The sequence below is a fragment of the Tachypleus tridentatus genome, chromosome 7, assembly GCF_004210375.1.
Source record: "Tachypleus tridentatus isolate NWPU-2018 chromosome 7, ASM421037v1, whole genome shotgun sequence".
Lineage (NCBI taxonomy): Eukaryota > Metazoa > Arthropoda > Merostomata > Xiphosura > Limulidae > Tachypleus > Tachypleus tridentatus.
In genome coordinates, this window is record NC_134831.1 from 57,346,687 (window position 1) to 57,363,658 (window position 16,972).

Sequence of the window (16,972 nt, forward strand, 5' to 3'; positions counted from 1 at the left end):
TTTATGGTTGAATATCTTGCACCAAACTACTTAATATTATTACATTGTGCTTTACTGTCACATAATTTGTTTTTAAAAGTCTTACTCTTGTAACCATAACAATAACATACTAAAAAGAAACTCAACACAAAAAACAGGCTAACGAAAATATAAAATACAAATAACCGTTGGTTTTTATGAGTATCTTCAGATATATATGCAAAGCTATTTTTTAAAAGACTATCAATATCTAAATGATAATTTAGTCAACAGTACTCAACTTTAACTCTTAGGCTACTACTGTGTAACTGAACAGTGGAATTTGAATGCTATCATTGTAACATACCCACAGACAAAACTTTTTATAGTAGTGGGATACAAGTGAAGAGCCCACAAATCCATAGTTTGGAATAATAACCAATGGGCTGTGTTTAACCCAATAATATTAAAAGAAAAGTAACATTGGTTTATGAAATAAACAGGAAAAAAAATACACTGGAGTTTGTCAATAGCAGTTTTCTGCAAACACTTGTTAAGCAAAATATTTGCTAACAAATTGTGTGTATGCTGAATAAAAGTAAACATTTTTCTATAAAACTTGTATTAACAATTGTGCAAATGGTCACAAGGATGTTTTACACTGAAAATGCTATTTAATGATGTATATAACTGGTTATGTATTGAAAGTTCACAAATTGGAAAGAAATATAAACATTTGTCTTTTAACATTTAATATAATTCATTCACAAGTAGACACTATATAAAATTCAAGAACATATCAAAATATAATTTTTAAGCATTTTTTTGCTCTTTAAAAATAAAACCAAATAACAAGATTTATCTACAAACAAGTTAATTCACACTAATAGTATTACAGACACATGAACAAATATTTTATGTAGGTAGGTATTTGATCACTATCATACAGGTACTTTATCATTAAAAATAGTAGTGTAAGTGTAACAATGAGACCACATATAAATAATATGTAAAAAACAAACAAACAAACCCCAGAAACAAATACTTTCCTACTTAAATCTTTCCAGATGGGTCATCACATTTGTTGAATAGTGTACAAAATTTTATTAAATTATTTCATGAATTTATATCAATAAGTTTGATATCAAGCTGTAGGTTATAATTCAAATTTTAGTATTATACATTATCCAATTTCTTAATTTAAAAATAAATATTAAAATAAACACAGTTAAATATCGATTTCTGTGTGTTAACATGGTATGTTAAATGGAGCATTGGTACAAATTATGTTTGTGATGGCCAAATACAAAGTCTATAGTTTCATATAAATTAGGAACTTAAATTATCAATACTGATAATAAGAACATCATATCTTTTCATTTTACTGAGATATCGTTTACTTACTGAATCAAAACAGTTGCCTCACTCATTTCTTTCCATTTTTGGAAACATTCCCTTATATACACTTACTTCAATACATTTGTGAATAAGCAAACAAATGCTCAGAATATTTTCCTGGTGGTTTTCCCAACTATTTTACTGTGTTAGGAGGCCACCTCATTCTTTCAAATCATAATTTCAAGCAGGTAGGTAGTGTATTTAGCCTGTTCAGTGCCATAGATGAGATAACTCGTCCAAGCCGATCAGTAACACAGTGCCACGGACGAGTAAATTCGTTCTCAATAATACCTAACTTCAATGCTACATGTCAGCACCATACATGCATTTGACCTACTTACAAATTGTTTCACTTTCAATCCAAAATGGTGTCACAAAAAAGTTACAAAATGAAGAAGCATTAAAGTTGTAATGTAGCAGCTGAAATACTTGGCAGTCAACAGGTTAATCTGCTTGAAATTTTATATATTTTTTAGACCAAAAAAAGGTTAGTTACTAAGCTTGATAAATTACAGTGGAATTCTATGGTATTGATATAATTTATGACCTTTTATTCATTCAACATACAAGAATTATTTTCATTTTATATCCTTTGTGTGTGTGAAATTTTGAAAGGTTTAGCAACTTGTATCAAGAGGAAACCAAGTACAAAGGTCACAACAAAAAGCAATAATTGTAATTATCTGCTTTACTTTCTTTATTTATGTTCTATATTTTAAGACAAATATGTTTAATAACTTATTTCTAAATAGTAATAATCTACATACATATGTAGATTTAAACTGAAATGTGTCTGTATATTACAAAATACTAGTCTGATAAAACACAGCCAAGATAGAGATATTTTGTAAAGACTCAAGGTCAGTTTCATATTATTAGATACTGTAGTATGAGTGCCACATCATTGTTACTTCTGTACTGTTAGCCAGACACAGCTGAAATGTCAATACAATAAAAATAATATATTAAATATATATATATAAATGTATAATGTTATGAGATTTAAGCTATTTAGTCTAAACATTTATGTTTTTGTGTTATAATCTGTTGTCATTCCAGAACAAAAGAAGAGTAATTTATATTTATTTCCCAACTTTTTTTATGGTTGATATGAGATCAGTCAGTTCTAACAAACTTGTATAGAAATTTCTTAGTGAAATTAACAAATAAAATAAAAGTTTTTTCCTGAAAAAAACATTTGATAACTATCTTCTATCTTCTGATGCATAAAAGCATTTTTAACCTTAAAATATATTTACTTTGCAAGTTGGACAGGTAATATTCAAAAAAGAGGAAAAAAAGGCATGAGGAAAACTTTTAATATTTTTAATGATTTAATATATGTTTGTTTTTAATTAAGCAAAAAGTTACACAATAGGATATCAGTTATCTGCCCACTGTGGGTATTGACACTCAGATTCTACTGTTGAAAGTCTGGAGACATACTGCTGTGTCACTGGGGGGCATTTTACATATGAAAGTATTGTAATGTTTACTGACAATCTCCAAATTTTATCATATGTTTACTAATTTAAAAGCTATGGCATGAAAACACAATATTCAAACTTAATAAAAAATTGACTTAAAACAAGCACAAAATCGTTACAAGATTGGTTCCAGGAACTCAGCCCATGGTGAAAAATTTAAGAACTGTAATGTAAATGAGCTGAATATTTGATTTTGCTTGTTTCAGAATTTCCACACAAAACTACAAAAAATGTTACCTGTGCACAAACACTGTTAATTTTGAGCTTTCAGGTTACAGGGAAAGCAGCTAATTAATAGCATTGTCCATCAACCTTTTGGCACGGAGGATGTCCAGTGCTCTTGTGCATTTGACTTGTAGCTGCTTTATGTGTAGTGTAAAGGTCAGCTTAAGGTCAAATATAAGCCCCAAGAAATTTGTCTCAGGAACCATGGGTAGCACAACTTCAACAAGGAAGTTCAGGATCAGTGGTGAATACCCCATTGGCAGCAAAAGTGCATGCAAAAGGTTTTAGAGAGAGAGAAGTTAAAACATTTGCTGTGGTCCACTTCAATAAACAATTGAGGGCAGTTTGTAGCTGCCACTCAATATACCTCACGTTTGACAACTAACATGAGATGTGGAACATGTTGACTTAGAGCCCATTTGTAAGAGTAAGAGGGAGTTGTTCAGTGATGGCATAAATCTTTATACTGAAAAGTGTGATACTCAAAACACAGCTCTGAGAGACTCCAAGTTCCTGTAGAAAAGAATTGGAAAGTGTTGCACCCACATGAACGTGGAATCGCCTGCCCATTAAAAAATTGTAAATAAAATTGTGTGGTTCCTCGGATGAAACAAGACGAGCATTAACCATCCTCACTAAGGTCTTACACAGACAGCTCATCAAAGCAATTGGGTGGTAGTTTGAATGAATCTTGGGATCCTTCCCAGGTTTACAAAAAGGTAAGACAACAGCTTGGTGCCATCCATCAGGAAAAACATTCTCCTGCCAGATCCAGATCCAGATAAATACAAACAGAAGAACAGCAAGAAAATCACAAGATAGATGGCACAGCATCTCATAGTGTACATCATCAGGTCCAACCAATGAAGGGCCAGTTTGAGTTCCACTAGTGTAAAGGGGCAATTATAGTCGTAGCAATGATCAGCTCAAAAGGAAAGAAGTGATCACTCTGCCTGAGTCTTGATGGCCAAGAAGGTGGAGGATGAAGCAGAAGTGCTAGGTATCTGGCAAAAGCTTCTGCCGAGAGTATTGAGGATGCTCTGGATATTAGCTACCTCCTGGCCATCAGAGACCAAGATCGAAAGGGTGACAGAATTATATTGCCCACTGACCTTTCAAATCTTGTCCCATATGACCTTGAAACTGGTGGTAGAAGAGATGTTGGTTGTGAACTTAATCCAAGATTCCTTCTGGCTTTGAGATCTTACCTGCCAAGCATGTGCAAGGGCCTGCTGGAAAGCAATGCCATTTGAGAATGTGGTATACCTACAAAATATATTTGAGCCTTCCATGCCATGTGACAAGCTGGATTCCACCATGAATGAGGATATCATGGAAAAAGTGTTGAGGCTTTAGGAATACATTGAGCAGCTGCCTGTATAATATAGTCAGTCACTGTTGCCATTTATTTATGGCTTACAGACAATGACAGGATCAAGTTCTTCAAGTGCAACAAAAGAGAGCCAGTTGGTTTGATCAAGCTTCCACTGTGGCACATAGATCAGGTGGCATCAACCACAGCCAGTCTTTCTCAAAATGATAGGAAAATGATCACTGCCTCGTGGGTTACTGTCAACCCTCCATGAAAAGTGGGAAAATAGTGAAGGGGAGCAAACTGAGATATCAATAGCATAAAAGGATTGACTAGGTGCATGAAAATAAGTATAATAACTAGTATTGAAAAGAGAAAGGTTGTGATCTGAGAAAATACGCTCTATGGAGTGACCCCTCCCGTCAATATCAGTACCTCCCCAGAGAGGATTATGTTCATTAAAGTCCTCCAGAATTAAAAAAGGAGATGGCACTATCCAATGAGAGCATCAAGGTCTGACTGATTATAGGTCTCTTCAGGAGAAAGGTAGAGAGAACAAACAGTGATGGTATGACCAAGGGAAACAAGAATGTCTGTGGCCTCTAAGAGTGTGTTGAGTTGCAAAGACAGGGTGGGCACATGCTCATCAACCAACAGTGCCACCTCTCCATGCACTCATCTATCACACAACCTGCCATTTCAGTACAAAGAAAATGCTGAAAGGTGACTGTATCGACAGGTTTTAGGAATGTTTCCTGTAAGGAAAGACATACAGGATGGAAGGAAGCAATCAGTGCCTTGATATCATCCAGATTAGAACATACACCTTAACAGTTCCATTGTATCAAAGTGGCCATTTTTATTTACGTGTAGGCGAATTGGATGGAAAGCATTTCTGTTTTTGATCATGCTTTCTTCTTTATTTGAGAAAGGTCTATCAACCTCCATGGATCCTGCCCTGGGTCAATTGGGCAGATTTCTGTTGTCGGAAGAGGACTGCAGTGACTAAACAACATGAACAAAGGATCATTTTGCATCTTGGGTCAGGAGGAGAAGATGTACTTGAGGAAATGCCAAGTACCTGGAATCAAAGGAAGTGGATCTTGGAATTTGCTGGAATGAATGTTAGGAACAGAGATGGGTGTTGACATTGATTTATCAACTTTTAAAACCATGGTGGTCAAAATACTTTTCATATGGTTTGAGAATGATTCTTTCAGAGGTATGGACAGATTAATCTGCACTCCCATTGTAGTAGTGGAATGAAGTGCAGCAGCATACATCCTAGATGAAGTAGTGGACAGTAACTTTCAAGCTTCAGGATGAGTAATGTTTTGAATAATTTTCAAATGCTGCACCTCTTTTTCTTCCAACCATTTCAGGCAAGAATAAAAGTAGAATGGGTGAGAGCCATTACAATTAATGGAATGAGGATCTGTTTCACACTCATAAGCATTGTGGCCCTTGCCACCACAACGAGCAGATGTCAAAAAACTATGACATGATGTCTTCGAGTGCCCAAACCACTGACACTGGAAACATCTGAGAGGGTTTGGAATATATGGTCATGCCTTGCAATTAAGATAACCTGCCTCGATGGTAGCAGGTGGACACAGTGATATACATGTTAAAATGAGGACACTGGTCAGCATCATAATTCCATCTTTGCAAGTGGAGATATGCCTCACTCCAGAAACTCCTTGGGTGGAGAAACCAATAAGAATCTCCAACTTTGGGATGTTCTTCAAATCCCTCTCAACAATAACTCCTTGTGACAAATTCAAAGTAGCATGGGGAGTAACCTCAATGGGTATATCCCCAATTGCCTATGAATGTAAGAGGAGTTCACTGTGTTTAGATGTGGATGTTTCCATCAATATGTCACAAGAGCAAAGCTTTTTGACTTACTTAGGAGAGCCAGCAAGTCTTTCTAGTCCCTTCTGAATAAAAAAGGGAGATGTTTGCCCTAAAGGTTCATCTGAAAGAGAATGTAATATAAGAAAATAAAGTACAGGCATTATAGATATTGAAGATCACTGCTTAGAATCTTAAAGATGTGGTTGTTTACCTATGAACTGTTTTTTTCATTATTTTACTTAAGTTTTTATTAGGGAGATTCATAATAAAGAAAGAATGTTTTGGTGCCTACCAACCCCACTAACCATGGAGCCCTATGAGGGGACACACTACAATACCAAACAAGGACACTGCAGTAACACCATGGTTTTGTGAGTACTACACCCAAACACCAGCATCAGATACAATGTCCACAACATCTGTTGAGAATATCTAACATTGGTACTTGGTTGACCTTAGCCTAAGTGGACGACTGACTCTAAGGAGGCCACCACAAGGCCACCCATCTAGAGATGTTTTAGGGTTAGACCCCTCAACCACAAGGATCCTCTCCTCTCCTTCTTGAAATGCCAAACATGTGGGTGGATGTTTAGATCCCAAAGGAGGTAAAATGAAAGAATAGAACCTTCTCTAGGAGGTCCCCTCAACATGTACAAGAATCAACACTGAGGGAAATAATTCTAAAATATCATTAATTTAGGCTAAGTTAAAAATCAAGATTAAGAAGGTTTATGAAAATATGAATATGTAACAAGAAAAAGTAAAATATGCACCAATTTCACACATTTTTGCCTTTTACATACCAATAATTGAAGAAACTAATTTTCTCTTCAATGTTGACCTGTCCTTCAACTTCTGTTCATAGTAATGAAGGGTATTGTACAGATATGTAACAGGATGATCTGGATAAAAAAAACATCAGCACATACAATCTAAAAAAACTTTACAAGTCTGTCGTAAAGCTAATTCTTAAACTGTATTAAACATTCCTTTTTTTTTCTTTTCACATCGTTATTAAATTTTTTAATGTAAAAGTGACCAATCATATGTATAATTAATAAACAAAATACAAAAAAAAACATATTGTTAAAGTAAAAGTTGTTTCATTGTCTTTTTTCTTCAAACTTTGCAAACAGCTTTTACAAAAAATAAAATAAAATACAGGAATACAAATAATTATATTATTTAATGAGGAAATCTACCATCAATAACAGGTAAAGATATTCAATGTCTCACATTTTTCTTACCATGGAACTTGTAAAGGCAACCCAACTGATCCAGTAATCCTTCAACAGACATCGACACAGGAGCCACTGGTGCAAGCTCTAGGAAACGATGAATCACTATATCCATCACCTAAGAAAAACTTGGGTGATTATTACAAAGCCAATGAGCAAACAAAACAGTGTACATCGATTAGTATGTAACAGTAATAGCAGATTATTGTTAAGCATTCAAAATCAAAAATGCAAAAACTATAAACTATATCTATAACACTGGAAACCTAACTGATGGCTATAAAGTAGCTAGTGTCAAACACAACAATGATATCTGTTAATTATAGAGAATTATAAATAATTTGCTATATCATAAATAAAGGTTAATATTTATTAACATGGAGACACAATAAAACTTGATTAATAAACTTTTTCAGTAGGAACACACCAAAAATGTTGTAATTAAAATTACAGTAATAATAACCACCATTTTCAGGAAATTCAGTAACAGATGGTTATGTAGCAGTTATAAGTAAAAAATGATTACAAACTAAGAGAACAATAAAAACAGATGATCATTTACCATTTATCAGTAATACACAAAGTAACATCTGCCATTAGCTTTGCTGTAGTTACATGTTCACTTTACACAAACAACAAACTGAACAACTATCTTCAGGCATACTGTAACTGTCTGTATACTTCATATAACAAACTGAACAACTGCCACCAGGCTTACTTTAGCTACATATGAGCTTGAAACAGAAACATGACAATATTAAAAACTGTCACCAGCCTTACTATAGCTACATTTAAGTTTGATACACACAGAAAACAACTGTTGTTATAACCTTACTGTAGCTACATGTAAACTTTACACACACAAAAACAACAAACTTAACAACTGCCACCAGCTTTACTACAGTTATATGTAATCTTGACAGAAAAAAACAACAACAGCCATCATCAGCCTTACTATAACTACATGTGAATGCAGAAAGAAAAAAAAAGAAAAGAAAATGAACAAGTGACAAGATAACCTTTTGCTAACATGTAATATAAATTATCACCACTTTTAAGCTTATTTAATAATATGTAAAGTGTGTGTGGCTAATTACTTTATAAAAAAAGACAAATTTTAAAAGCTTATTTTTTGGTCAATGAGGTTCAACTTTTAATTCTGTAAATAAAAAAACAGATGTTGATTCACATATTAAACACAGGGAGTTTCCAGTTGAGAAAGCTTCTGCTATTGCAGCATTACTCACAAAATGAAGTACGTCAAGTTAATATTTTCAATTAAATGCATAATTCTTATTAATAAAATAATATTTAACATTTCAAAACAATAAGAAAGAGCCTTGTTTTTGTTCTTAAAAGAAACTAATTTTATTTATAAGGTTTTATTAATAACTCCTGATCAAAAGTAAACCAACAACACAGATATGAACTAAAAAGTCAACTTATAAATTAAGATCCTGGATAACCATTTTTTCTGTAGAAGTACAAATTTGAACATTTTTATACTATAAGTAAAATTTTATATGTTGGTATTTCAACAGTTACAAAATTAAAATTATTAGTCTACAATTCAAAAACAGAGAAGTCAGCATCAATTTTAAATTTTAATGACATTTCTATAACAATTTTTATGACAACTCAACATTATATTCAACACCAATATTTTATAACAAACTACCAACAGAGAATGCAAATATTACTACAGAAACGTACATACATGTTCAGAAGAAATACACACATTTTAGTTCTTACAAAACAATTTCATCACTTGAAAGTATAAGAATAATTATTATAGTCAATTTTTCTTAAACAAGTTAGTGAAAAAAAGGATTCTGATAGATGAATGCACTCATACACAAGTGATTTTATTCAACATTTCTATCTTGAAATGGATTTTTATCTATATTGTACCAAAACTGCAAGTTAGATGAAACAAATCCTGTAACAGTCAACACCGATGTATTAGGAATAATATTATATAAAATCCTATACTTCAAACACTCAATGGAGTATTAAGTAAAGCTTACTGGAAGAAATCGAGACAGACATTTCCAAAGTAAACTGGATGGTATATGTGTTGGCTGCCTTGTCCACTCATGTCTTGAAGTCCTTCAAAATAGAACTTTTCGGGATATTTCTGAGTATATTTTAAAAGACTCAAGTTTGTTTACTGTATCTTGACAACATAATTCAAAATATATATTTTGCTTTTCTTACAAAAAAGGATTTTCTGAATATTCTTAAAACAGCTTTTATTGAATAAGATTTTAAGTTTCAGAAAGCATTTTTTGGTGATGTGATCTCAGTTCTCACAATATGTTCTGAATTTATGTACATCTTTAATGTTTTGGATCACACGGATTTGAATCAGTGACCAACAAATTTAAAAGCCACATAACATATATTTTTTCTTAAGATAACTTTTACTGTTTCATGTTAAATAATAGTAAAATAATGTAAACTCTACTATAAAATGAAAAATATAATTAATTTTCTCATAATATTATGGCAACTAGTGTTAGGTCAAATATACCTAAAATTTAATAAAAGGTTTAAACATTTTATCACAATTTCTTCAAATAAATCATTGATTGTCACAAAAGTTACTTTTAAACTGGTAGTAAACATAAAGAAGTAACATGTACCCGTTGAAACATCACATGGTTTTCATGCCAATTGGTTTGTTTCCAATGTTCTGGAGAGTTCTGTAATCAAAGTAGCATCACAGCTTAGTTACAAGGAAGATTAATCAGACTGGTAGTTCTGAAATATAGCTACAATGGAATCTTAAAATAAAGGGTAGATATATACAATTTTAACTGTATATATAATTTTGATTATATTTATGTTGATTAATTTTAGCAAAGTAGTACACTGAACATAATTCATATCTGTAATGCAAGGTTACTGAATCTTCCTTGTGCAAAATATATTAAAATAGACTTTTAATTCAATAAAATTGTCATATTCTGATATATGTACACACACGTACATACATAAAACTAAAACATCACACAAAATATAATTTTGAAATTACCATTTTGCATTAAACACTCTAACTTTACTTTTTCCAGACTTGCACACAGTAATACATATAGGTCTAATACAGCTATATTTAACTGGGCTCAATACTACATGGTAAGAGTGCAGGAACATTACTACCTGGTATTAGTAACAATGAAAAATTTACAACAATATTAAACATAGCTGCAATAAAAATCCTCTCTAAAGCAGATTTGTTTCTCAAAATATATGGCTTTATTTGATAAGGTTCACACAACTGATATGACCACCATAATAACTTAGAAAAATATTATACAGAATGAAGAGTATGAAATTTCACACACATTGTTTGTGTTTGAAAAGTTTTGTTCTATCCTTGCAAAGCATTTCTTTAAAAATCCTTGAACAGTTGATTTTTAATAGAGCAACCTTAACATGCCTTAAAAGTAGAAATATATTTCAGAACAAAGGTATACAATTTGAAACATTACTGCTTTCCATGTCAGTATTGTTTTCTTCTCAAAACAAACTGAACTTTTGTAATCTTTAGCATTGCTTTGTGAAGTAGAATACAATAGCAACTGAATAACAGTAAATGTTATAACTGTTTCTTTGGTACAGTCTTTCCACAACTGAAACATGATAAAGTAGTTTTCAATGCATGAACTTTCAATAACAAGTTATTTGACTACTGGTCTGAAACACTGACTTTAAACAAAAATACAAATGTTTTATCGAAAAACAAGATAGACTTTTCTCATGTACTGGAGCAATTAGTGTAAGTTTCAGGATGGTGAAGTTTCTTTGTTGATGAATGTTGTCAAAGCTACTTGAGATCTACCTGCACTGACAACTCTTCAGTTTGAAATGACAGAAAACTCAATAACACCTAGCACCAGCTTGTGGGTTAATCTAATGAAACAGTGGGATTTGACAGTCACTTTTATAACACACTTATGACTTGAAAGTGTATTACACGATTTATTTTTAGTGTTAACAGGGCACAAACTACAAAACCTCAGAGTGACAAATATAGCACATTAACTACTGGTCCATGTTTGACCCACGTTTTAGGAATATTATATCAAAATTCAAAGCATAACCATTAACATACTACAAACCTAATACACAAGATAAGAACAGTTACATTTAGTTAAAGCTAAAGCCTTAGATTACATGGATTTCTACAGTTTTTTACCTACTTCCTATGAAACATGGATAATAATAATAATAATAATAACATACACATATAAAATAGTCTAACTTCTAGCATGAATCATTTGCCATGATTGGCCAACAGCACATCATATGGTATTAAACATTCTTTGATGCTATCTTGAAAGCTGGACAACAATTTCCATCCATGTTGCCTAGTTGTTAAGGCTGTTGCCTTGTGTGCAACACCATAGCAGAGATACCCAAATAATTTTTGTAGCACAGTAAAATCTAGCTGCCTTATTTATGTCTAATTACATACAATTTGCTCAAATCCATTAAAGTGAATGTGGACACAGTGTAACATTTAAATTACTCATAAACAAAGACTTGCACAATTGTTTAGGCAGAAGAACTTTGTAGATGGCAACTGTTTTGCAACACAGTAAAAATATATTGATTCATTTAGCCCTAGTTTACAATCAACACTGGAAATCTTACAAGAATTGTAGGCAAATTTTATACTGAATTTAGACTGGTGCATATTTCATTTGTTTATTGATATGATTACATGACAATGGAATGTTATATTCTGAAAATTAAACAACTTATAAATATGATTGATTTATTATTAATTTTAACATAAGATCAAACCAGTTAATGAAATGTTAAACTTCAAGACTTCCACGTAGGCTAAACACATTACGTGACAGTGCTAATTAACCACATTTTAGTAAAACTTAAAACAACTATTGAAAACAACTGGTGATTTCAAGCAACAGATGATCATTTCCTGCCCTCATAACTGGACAATAATTGTTGAGTGCAGCAGCAAACAAAATTCATGGGCTATACATCTATGGACACAGCTGTACATACTGGACAAAAATAATTACTATAAAAAGTGCATTATTTTCAGTGCTTTTACAATATGCACTTATACTCACATCTTTCACAAAATCATATACTCTGTTCTTAAATTCTTCTGGTCTCAGTAAGAGCATGTGAATGATGAAGAAACAGACCTGAGCTTCATTGCCTTCAAAACTTCTCAGAGCCTATGGAAACATTTCAACCAATGATTTAACAGTAAGAGCTCCTCAATTTTTTTAGGATAAATTTATGCAATGTATTTAACATGTTGATATTTTTTACAGATTCCTTCTGTTTTTATGTTTGATCTTTATGAAGCTGGATGAAGAACTCAGCATGAAACCCAACACACATAAAAAGTTATGGAAGTCCATGTAAAACAGATACAGTTTAACAACAGATAATACTTATTACAACAATACCCTGACCTTCAAATAGGATTTTACAAACAAATCTCAACACACTAACATTTAACAAACAACATACCATAAACAGTTTTTATTGTCATGAAAAATACAAACATATCATCACCTACAAATGTGTAATAATAAAAACGTAGTTTTATTGTAAATACTAAATCAACAGTTGTTTTATTGCCATCAATTAATTAATTAAAATAACGTTCACTAGATTATTTAGAAATAATAAAAATGCATAGGGTACTTTAAGACTTCACAACTACCTAAAAGTAAGATAAAACTCATTACACATAAAATTAGTAAGCATTAATTCTTATGTCTTGGCAAGGTTCCAAATTGATAATACGCAGAATATATTTAGTTTATACTAAAATGTTACTGTGGTACATAATATAACATCAACATATTCTGAGTTTTGAGAAAACTTAAACTGTTAATGTAATACAGATAATAATGCACCAACAACACACTTCAATGGACAGAAAAAACAATCACTTTTTGTAAAGTAAAAGACTTGTATGTTAACAACTGGTTTAAATTTACTAGGCACTCAGTACAGAGTGGTAACTGATTTATATTAACATGGCAATCACAGCACAAGTTAACAATCAATATTCATTGTGTGTCTTGGCACTGTTACTAAACTATAATGAATGGACTATTTTCATTTTGACATCACACATAACACCCATAGTATTCTTGATACATGATTTAACACCCAGTCTGCAAGTCATAGAGACTTTTCAGGGGGTTTGATCCCCCCCAACCTTTCTGGTACTCTCTTTTTAAATAATAAATTAAGATTTGAACTTCCTGTGGTAAATGGAATGTGATTTGTTCACCAGTGAGGTTACATGCACACTAGTTTCCAGGCTATGAGGGAGTAAAACCCACACCCCTATTGAAGCCCCACATGAAACATGTTAGTGACCATATAAGTTGCATCACACAAGTTTTGGGTCCGATTTCCCATACTGTCATTTCTTCCATTACTTTCTTGAGTTATGCCAGTAAAGATAATTACTGGAAAAGCAGTTCTTACAAATGATTTACAACATGTTGTGGCATGACTGAATTTCACAGGTTCCTTCTCTTTAATGATAATACAGTGAATACGTGTTTTGTTTTTGTTTTGAATTTTGCGCAAAGCTACTTGAGGGCTATTTGCACTAGCCATCCCTAATTTAGCAGTGTAAGACTAGAGGGAAGGCAACTAGTCATCACCACCCACCGCCAACTCTTGGGCTACTCTTTTACCAACAAATAGTAGGATTGACCATCACATTATAATGCCCCCCATAGCTGAAAGGGCAAGCATGTTTGGTGCGACTGGGATTTGAACCTGCGACCCTTGGATTACGAGTTGAATGCCTTAACACACTTGGCCATGACGGGCCCAGTGAATACATACATGATCAATGTATGTACAAAAGGTATTGTAGGATATCCTGTCATCCCTGTCTTTGTTATCATTGTCTCAGCTCAGAAATACAGACAAATACTCACCAGGCTCAATGCAGTAGCAGTACAAGCAGCACCAGAATGGTATCTGAGAAAATATATATCAATCAGTGACTGTATATCTGTTCTAGACCAATAAAGATCTGGCAATCAATGTGTTCTTTTACTTGGTCAGTTGTAGTACACCAACATAAACACTTCTTTCTACTTCTTGCAAGAAGAACACATCTATCCAACCTCCAAAACTCCACATTTTTGTAGAGAAACACCATTGAAAGAAAAGTTTTTTTTGGCAGTAAAGTGTAGTTTTATTTAGGCTAACAGATTAAGCCCTTTATTGGAGTATGTATGTTTCTTTTCTAACTTGAATACAAGAAACCTCTCTGTTACCCACCCATTCCTACAAGTTGATTCTCATGGCTCAAAGACTATGTATTAAATAGAGAAGATAATCATGACATTAGGATTAATGGAAACTTTTTGATCATGATAAAAAACTAAATTGAAAACCTACTCACCAGACACAGAATCAATCTATCCAAGGTAATGACATGGCACTTCCAAATCAGGTTATTCAAAGCATCAATATACTGCAAGAGAACAGAATTTGTGATGACAAGAAACCCACTTGAAGTATAAATGTATCTCAGGATGGCTGACATGGATATTAACACTTTTACTAATAAAGCAGAGAACAACTTTTCAACCTTCAGGTTAACAAAAAGAGAACTTGCAACTGACCATTGCCAGGCACACCTTGGAGACAAAAGTGTAAATAGGTATGTGATTGTAGAGGGTGTTGCAGTTAGATGTTAAGTTATTCATTAGTATAGGAATAAAGGTTCCTTTATATTGCTTTAATTTTGATTTCAGTTGTTATATAAGTAGGGCTTCTTTGGTTTTGCATTTGTTTTCCTACTTAGATGTTTTCTATGGATGTTTTCGATGATTATGTTGTTTTTATTTGATTTGCAGTGTTCAAAAACTTGCAAAGATGTGTTTGTTTTCTTTGTATGTGTTCTTTGAATGTGGTTTCCATTTTTCTGCTTGTTTCTCTAATGTAGAAGTTGTGGCAGTGTTACACTGTATTTTATAAATAACGTTGGTGTTGTGTTTGTCATTGTAGCTTTTACATAGTATCGGTTTTAGTTTTTTACCTGGTTTTTGATTAAATTTGGTGTTTACTAGAATGTTGTGTTTTGTTATAAGTTTTTTTTTCCAAATATTGGTCATTTTTTTGCTAATGTCAAAAATATATGGTAGACAGCAGTGAAAGGTTTTGTAGTTCGCTGTATCTTGGGATTTACTGTTGTTTGTTTGTTGTGTGCGTATAATTTTTTTCCACAGTTTTTTTGAGGAAATTTGCTGATGTTGATGAAATATTGTCTTATTTTGTTGATTACATTGTTAATTTTACTGGGTGAGCATAGTTTTGTTTCATGTGCCAAATCCCAGGGGATGTGTAGTCCAGTATGGGTGATTTTTCTGGGGATTTCTGTTTTGAACCGTGTACAGGTTTGTGTGATCTTGAGGTTGAGAAATGGTATTTGGTAAGTTTTTTTTCCTGCAAATGCCAACAAAACAATGGAAAACAACTACCAGAAAGAAGACAATTTCAACAACAATTCCATTGACAACCAACAATCTACCCATCTTTCCAGGTAGAACTGAAAACATCTATTTCCCCAAAACACCTCAAAACAGTATCTGAACAACTTTTTCAAAGAATTTTCATGCAAAACCATCAGCATAATTTCACAATAAATTTGGTGTTTACTGGAATGTTGTGTTTTGTTATAAGTTTTTTTCCAAATATTGGTTATTTTTTTGCTAATGTCAGGAACATATGGTACACAGCAGGGTAAGATTTTGTAGTTTGTTGTATTTTGGGATTTACTGTTGTTTCTTTGTTGTTGATTTTTATGTGTGCATATAATTTTTTTCCACAGGTTTTGGAGGAAATTTGCTGATGTTGATGAAATGTTGTCTTATTTTGTTGATTACATCATTAATTTTACTGGGTGAACATAGTTTTGTGGCTGTGTTTATTTGGTTTCTTAATATGTTGAGGTTTTGTTTTGTTTCATGTGCTGAGTCCCATAGGATGTATAGTTCAGTTTGGGTGATTTTTCTATAGATTTCTGCTTTGAGTTGAGTATCGGTTTTTGTTATCTTGAGGTTGAGAAATGCTATTTAGTTAGTTTTTTTCCTGTTCACAGGTAAACTTCATGTTGGAGTGTATAGAGTTATGGATGTATGGTTGAAAAAAAACTGTGTTTGTAGATGTGAATCCAGCAGTTGTATCATCAACATACCTCTGCCAGTATAGCAGTGGGTGTAAGGCTGAAATGATCACTTGAGATTCAGTCTGTATCATGAAAATGTTGGCCAGAACTGATGATAGAGGATTCCCCATACTCAGGCCATTTATTAAACATGAAGAGAGTTTTGGTGGTAGTGAATTCTATAAGGGTTGCTAATTGGTTGCTGTATCAATGAGTTTGAGTCTTGGATAGAAAGTTCTAAAGCTATCATGCAGACTTTAATGGTTGGGACTTCTGTGAAGAGGGAGATTACATCAAAACA

General features: G+C 32.7%; 1 protein-coding gene across 1 annotated transcript in view; it reads right to left on the bottom strand.

Annotated features, from left to right (window-relative positions):
* Positions 1 to 16,972, bottom strand: part of MED23 (mediator complex subunit 23) — a 106,632-nt gene that overhangs the window by 23,785 nt on the left and 65,875 nt on the right. Inside the window, 6 exon segments of the mRNA XM_076511876.1 lie at positions 7,041 to 7,139; positions 7,485 to 7,603; positions 9,503 to 9,612; positions 10,121 to 10,180; positions 12,581 to 12,691; positions 14,905 to 14,976. Of these exon segments, the coding sequence (XP_076367991.1) occupies positions 7,041 to 7,139; positions 7,485 to 7,603; positions 9,503 to 9,612; positions 10,121 to 10,180; positions 12,581 to 12,691; positions 14,905 to 14,976 (571 nt within the window).